Consider the following 6,506-nt stretch of genomic DNA (forward strand, 5'->3'; position numbering starts at 1 on the left):
GAAAATGTTGCCCTTCGTATGGGTAACTTGCAGGTGATCGTGCTTAGTGTGCAGTTGCCGTCGTGAGTGGCCTTGCCTTCACTGTGTCGTCTAGGTCGCTCTGATACATAACGGGATGGGGTTTAATGTTATCCATGCTTCATTCTCTTACGTGACTAATATGTTATTTTTATAATGTTATGGATTATGATCTGAACTGTTTTGATGGGGCCTGCGTGCCAAAACGTTTTATGACTATGATATGAATTTCGCTGCAATGTTTAAGATATTTGGTTAAATTATTATTTAACTGTTTTGGATTACGTTTTATGTGATATCTCGTTGTTTATGATGCTTACTCTGATAAATGTTTTAAGAAATTTTTATATTGGGAAAACGGGGTGTTACAATTGGTATCAGAGCAGGTCGGTCCGTCCGGTCAATTAGAGAGTCGTGTCGAGTCTTAGTAATATTTATATTACTATCTTATGTTGTTGTTGCTACTTTTGTAGAATATCAGAAATGGATGGAAGAAACGATGCTGCGTTAGCTGCTGCTCTACAAGCTGTTGCCCAAGCTGTGGGACAACAACCTAACGCAAATGCTGGTGCGAATGCTGAAGCTAGGATGTTGGAGACTTTCATGAAGAAGAACCCTCCAACTTTCAAAGGACGTTATGACCCCGATGGAGCCCAGACGTGGCTGAAAGAGATTGAGAGGATTTTCCGGGTTATGCAGTGCACTGAGGATCAAAAAGTGCGGTTTGGTACTCATCAGCTAGCTGAGGAAGCTGATGACTGGTGGGTTGGTCTTCTGCCTACCCTTGGGCAGGAAGGAGCTGTTGTGACTTGGGCTGTGTTCAGGAGAGAGTTCCTGAGAATATACTTTCCGGAAGATGTTCGCGGGAAGAAGGAGATCGAATTCCTTGAGCTGAAGCAAGGAAACATGTCGGTGACAGAGTATGCTGCCAAGTTCGTGGAGCTGGCGAAGTTCTTCCCGCATTATACTGCTGAGAATGCTGAGTTCTCGAGATGCATCAAGTTCGAGAATGGTTTGAGGCCCGACATCAAAAGGGCGATCAGATATCAACAAAGAAGTTGCAAAAATGAGCACCGTGCTCGAGCTCCACCTGCGAAATGAGAGAACTGAAGGAAATGATTTGATACAGTAATGAGGTTTGGGCCTGAAACACCAAGCCAAGACCGCACCTGACACCACAAAGTGCCATAAAAACCACAAGAAATAAATAAATGTTGAGACGTCTCAAGTTGGCCGCACCCTAACAAACAACCCGCATCCGCATCTAAGAGAATACCGCGATGTATCAGGTTTGACCTGGTAGTCAACCGATCCTTTACCAACCTGCAAGCAAAAATTGAGACCTTAAGTGGAGCATGTTTATGCCAAACTAGAGCATCTGCACCATCCACCTGAGGAATGTCCGAAGAAGCCAAAAAATGATAAGCGCTACGAACTGTATAACCTGCATAAGGATCCAGATGCCATCTCCAAGTGTCTTTTACATTACTCTGCAAAGAAACATGACCAAGTAAAATAATACACTCCCCTAGCATCTCCTCCTCCCACACCCACAACCCCCTTCTCCAACTCCAAGCCGCTCCCCCAACCTCCCACCCAGCAGAAAACATGGAAGCAACCGTACAAGATTTATCAACCGCAAGATAAAAAAGGCGCCTAAAGCGCACACTAAATGGCACACCACCTAACCACGAATCATGCCAAAAAGGGTATCATCCCCATCTCCCACCAAACGAGACACACCCTCCTGAAACCAGCCGCCTCCGACACTACCTAACACATCCCTAATATTAGCGATCTTTCGCCACTAAGAAGAACCACTCCGGCCCCCAACCTCCCATCCTCCTCGCCATATCTTGCCACCAACACCCTATACCACAAACTACTCCTCTCCACCAACAAACGCCAACACCATTTGCCTAACAACGCAGCATTAAACTCCCTCAACTTCCGCACACCCAAACCTCCAACCTCCCTCCGTGAACAAATAGTGGTCCAGCGGACCCAAGAAAGTTTCCTATGATCCTCACACCCCCCCCCCCCCCCCCCCCCCAAAAAAAAAAAAAATTTAGTAAAAATAGAGTCAAGGGAAGAAATTATACCTGACGGAGCCTTGAAGAAGGAAAGAGCATAGACAGGTAGAGAGGTCAAGACAGACTTTAGAAGAACTAACCTGTCACCAAACGATAAAAACCGACTATTGAACCCAGATAATCTCGATTTAATGCTACGCATAAGAGGTTCACAAAAGATCAATCGACGTGGATCACCCTCGATAGATAGACCCAAATACACAAACGACAGTTTCCCCACACGACAACGGAGAACAGAAGCTGCCTCATTCAGCCAGGAATCAGAAACATTGACACCCACCAACATGCTTTTATGAAAATTAACTTTTAAGCCAAACATAGCCTCAAACAACACCAACACCGCTCTCATCGCCCGAACATTGACCCAACTCTTCACACCAAGAATCAACGTATCATCAGCGAACTGAAGATGAGTAACTGACACCGAGGAGGGCGTCCCCACTTTATAGCCTTCAAAAATATTCTTGTCAACCACCAACTTCATAACAATGTTCAAACCCTCCGCAGCTAACAAGAAGAGAAAAGGGAAGAGTGGATCTCCTTGGCGCAACCCCCTCTCCAAGGGGAACTCATCAGTTGGGCTACCATTAACTAAGACCGAAGTTGTTGCAGTCGATACACACTCTGTATTCCACTTCCTCCAGAGAACGGGGAACGACATCCTTTCCATATACATACAAAATATAGTAAATTAATAATTTTATTGAGAGGATATTAAATTAATAAATTTAAATTACTAAATTATTAATACTTATTATGAATTAAAAATGTCTTTTTATGTCATTTTACATTTACAAACTAGTTGAAACACTAATTTTACCTAATACTTCAATTAGCTTATCAGCACTAGTCATCGGCTATAAGCTTCAAAAAGTATTAGATTTTTAATTAAATTATTATAAGCTTCAAAAGGTATTAGATTTTTAATTAAATTAATATATTTATTTTTATTTTAAAGAAAGGAGTATATCCTTCCATTATCTCAAAAAAGAAGATGGAAGTTGCAAGTGACTAAAAAATTAATTACAATTCACTTATAACTTCCACCAACCTAATTGGAATAATGACATAACTTCCACCAACTTAATTGGAATAATGACTAGTAATACACAATAAGATAGGATAATACACTAGTATTACCAAATATAAATATATCAAGTGGACAACACAAAGTAATTGGGTCCAACCAGTTAATCTAAATTGTTGCATAGATGAATACTATTTTATAAGTAAACTTGATGTGTAATGTTTTATGTTTTTATCGATGTGAGACTTAAGAGTGCTATAAAGTGGGTGTGGAACTTTCTTTCTCTCGTCTTTTGATGTTTTTAACTCCTGTGAGTTTTACTTGTCTCTTTACTCTGCACTCTCTTCTCTGTGATTTTGATCATTGGTTGGCTTTGGACCCAATTTCATGGCAGCATACGATTGCAGAGAATCAAAGCAGCATTCCCAATTTCACGTTACTTAATGTGCTTTGAAAGATGCAAACCTGAAAGAAGGTTATTGCAATAATCACATCATTTGAATTGGGACTGCCTCCGGGCAGTAGAATCCATCTTATATTTCATGTGTCTCAGCTGAATCCATATCATGGTGACCCAAAATATAATTCATCTCTGATTCTGCTTTTAGCGGTTCTAGATTTGGAAAATTGGTGGATCTTTTAAGAAGTGATATTTTAATGCTATAATGTTGTGATTATAAAATCCTGTTTTCTGACCTAACATTGTCTTGAATAAAGCCTAGACACACAAATATGTTATTTTAGCTCCTTGGAACTTCATATAATTGATACTCATGTATTGTCCTGTATATACTTTAAGCATAAGATGTATACCCCTTTGGTAGTGGATTTAGAACATGATTTGAAGGTTAACGATATTGATATACTGGTTTTGTGCATGCAAAGTTGTTATAACATACTGGTTTTGTCCTATATTAAGCTAAATTTCTTTACTCAGGAATCAAGATGTATGTCGTGGTTTTGTTCCATAAAAAGTGGCAGTTTTTGCTTAGCGGGCTATACAAAATCAGTACTCAGGAATCAGGATGTATGTCGTGATTTTGTTCCGTAAAAAGTGGCAGTTTTTGGCTGGCGGGCTATACAAAATCGGTACTCATGAATCAGGATGTATATTGCATTTATTTTTTGAGTGTTCTGTTTTTTTTTATAAGACATGGTTGGATTTGACCGATTGGATGGGGATTAAAGTAGTATACCATATCAATTGTAGTTCTCATCTCATTCTTTCTCCGGAATAGTCTAAGGTAGGAAAGATACATAATTGGTATAAGAACAATTTGACTTGCTTGTCTATGGATTATTGGGAAGGCTAAGAATGCGAAAAAAATTCAGGATAAAAATGTTTCGACCGATACTATTTCAGAAAAGGTAAGTGCTTTCCTGAAACTGGATAAGGTCAAAATCATCGAGGTTTGGATATGCAATATCAAAGTTGTGGACTAACCCTCTACCTTTTTTAGGAGTTGGCGTCAAGTCAGAAGATTAGGGGAGATCTGGTGTAGAAATCCCATTTCTGCTTCAGGCTGGCATTCTAGTCAGGGATGGTAAAAATCATTACTTCTGAAATGGGAGGTAGGAAATGCAATGTGTTGAGGGTTTTTGGAGTGTTTAGTGTTGGTGTGTGATCCTTGTGTAGTCAGTCAGCTGCTTAGTCTTCACCGAAGTGTATTTTGATTCTGGTTTTGTTGTGGAGGACCTGGAATTGTTTTGTTGTGCAGAACATTAACTTGTAACTTACACTTCTCTTCAACATTATTGGCTGCAATGAGCTCTGGATGCTGTCAGGTGCAATGGTTGTGAATGATAAAAACTCCCGTAAATAGATGGTCTATCCATTAAGGCTGAAAGTCTAGCTTTATCTCAACAAGGAAGGAGTTTCAACCATGGAGTAAGATTCTCTGTGAACACAGCTTCACGCGGCAGTGAACCATATCTTAAACTACCTAAGGCTGTCTGAGATGCCCATTTAGGCGCAGAATAAGAGCTAGAAGACTCTAGGAAGTTTATTGAAGCACAAAAGAAACCTGACAGAGAATGGGTTAACTTTGATATAACTCAATTCAAATTCAGATAAGTACCTTATGATATCTCTCACCACCACCACTCTGGTGCTGACGCCATTATCATTGGTCACATGTTCGGCGGCACGTCATCCACATACAACTACGGTTAAAACTGACAGAAAACAAAGGCAAAATAATGCAGGTTTCAGCGGCGAGAAGAAGGAATTGTCGTGGCATTGCGTGGAAGGTTGTGCTGCTTGTTGTAAGCTTCAAAAAGGTCCTTCTTATCCATCTCCTGAAGAAATTTTCACCGACCCTTCAGATGTTGAGGTCCATTTTCCTATGTTTTCTATTTTGGTGTGTATTATAATGATAATGATGATTAGTATTTCTCTTTTACATTGGTTTATTGTTTTATTTATGCTTTGATTATGTGGCAATGAATTGAATTTCAGCTCTACAATAGCTTAATAGGACCAGATGGATGGTGTATACATTATGAAAAGAGTAGCAGAAAATGTTCCATTTACTCTGGTCAGTGGCCACACCATCACTCTAAAGTTTTGAATGTTATGATTTCTTATGAGAATGTTAGTTTTGGAGTTTAACTTGTATATTGTTTTGTTCTTTTTCAGAGCGTCCGTATTTTTGCCGTGCGGAGGCTGAGGTGTTTGAATCTTTGTTTGGAGTCAAACAGAAGAATTTCAATAAGGAGGCATCCAGGTTCACCTTTCTCAGGTTCGATTTCCTCTGGAGCCAATTTCGGTGGGCTAAGTCCATACAGAGCTTGCTCTGGCTTTAAATGTGGCCCCCGCAAGTGGGTGGTGGGATTGGTCCCCTCGGATTAGTCGATTCTTGATCGGATACCGAGTTTTCAAAAAAAAAAAAAAAAAAAAAAAAAAGTTTCACCTTTCTCACTCACTTTTCAAATTAATTTCTTTTACTTTTGTTTATGGAGAATCACATTATGAAGTTTATTTAGTTGAAATGATTTTCTTTTTATTTTAAATGAAAGATAATTACTTTGGTGGTATGTAATACTGATATGCTAGTGGCCAATGTTTTTTCTTTAAAACTCGATATCCGGTTCAAGAACCGACTAATCCGGGGATCAATCCCATTGTCCAATTGTTAGTATAATGAGGGTTAATTATCTTTTGACTTTTATGTATTTCAAGAAATTGGAACAATTTCGGGCTTTCGATCTGAAGCATCATTTAAATAGGGTTAGCATTTTGAGATTCTACCTCTTTACTTCGATCTGCATTAGGTGCAGCTATGTGTCAGAATTTTACTGAAGAACCTTACTTTGTACTAGTTTCTTTTGTTTATGAGGAGGTTCTGTCATCAAGCTTTTGAGGCATA

The 6,506-nt window shown here is 39.4% G+C and overlaps 1 protein-coding gene across 1 annotated transcript; it reads left to right on the plus strand.

Annotated features, from left to right (window-relative positions):
- The first annotated feature begins 3,381 nt into the window (after nucleotides 1-3,381).
- Nucleotides 3,382-6,506, plus strand: LOC25479634 (uncharacterized). The gene is made up of 3 exons (XM_024774774.2): nucleotides 3,382-5,471; nucleotides 5,597-5,675; nucleotides 5,777-6,506. Exons 1-3 carry the CDS (start codon nucleotides 5,220-5,222, stop codon nucleotides 5,941-5,943), a joined length of 498 nt encoding a protein of 165 aa, XP_024630542.1. The 5' UTR covers nucleotides 3,382-5,219; the 3' UTR covers nucleotides 5,944-6,506.

Source organism: Medicago truncatula, unplaced genomic scaffold, assembly GCF_003473485.1.
Source record: "Medicago truncatula cultivar Jemalong A17 unplaced genomic scaffold, MtrunA17r5.0-ANR MtrunA17Chr0c01, whole genome shotgun sequence".
In the NCBI taxonomy this organism is placed as follows: domain Eukaryota; kingdom Viridiplantae; phylum Streptophyta; class Magnoliopsida; order Fabales; family Fabaceae; genus Medicago; species Medicago truncatula.

What these genes read in the sequence shown, in the direction of transcription:
- LOC25479634 (XM_024774774.2), top strand. Translation starts at nt 5,220, where the DNA reads ATGATATCTCTCACCACCACCACTCTGGTGCTGACGCCATTATCATTG. An exon ending in CCGACCCTTCAGATGTTGAG is followed by an intron (nt 5,472 to 5,596) that starts GTCCATTTTCCT and finishes ATTGAATTTCAG; the next exon opens with CTCTACAATAGCTTAATAGG. An exon ending in AAAATGTTCCATTTACTCTG is followed by an intron (nt 5,676 to 5,776) that starts GTCAGTGGCCAC and finishes GTTCTTTTTCAG; the next exon opens with AGCGTCCGTATTTTTGCCGT.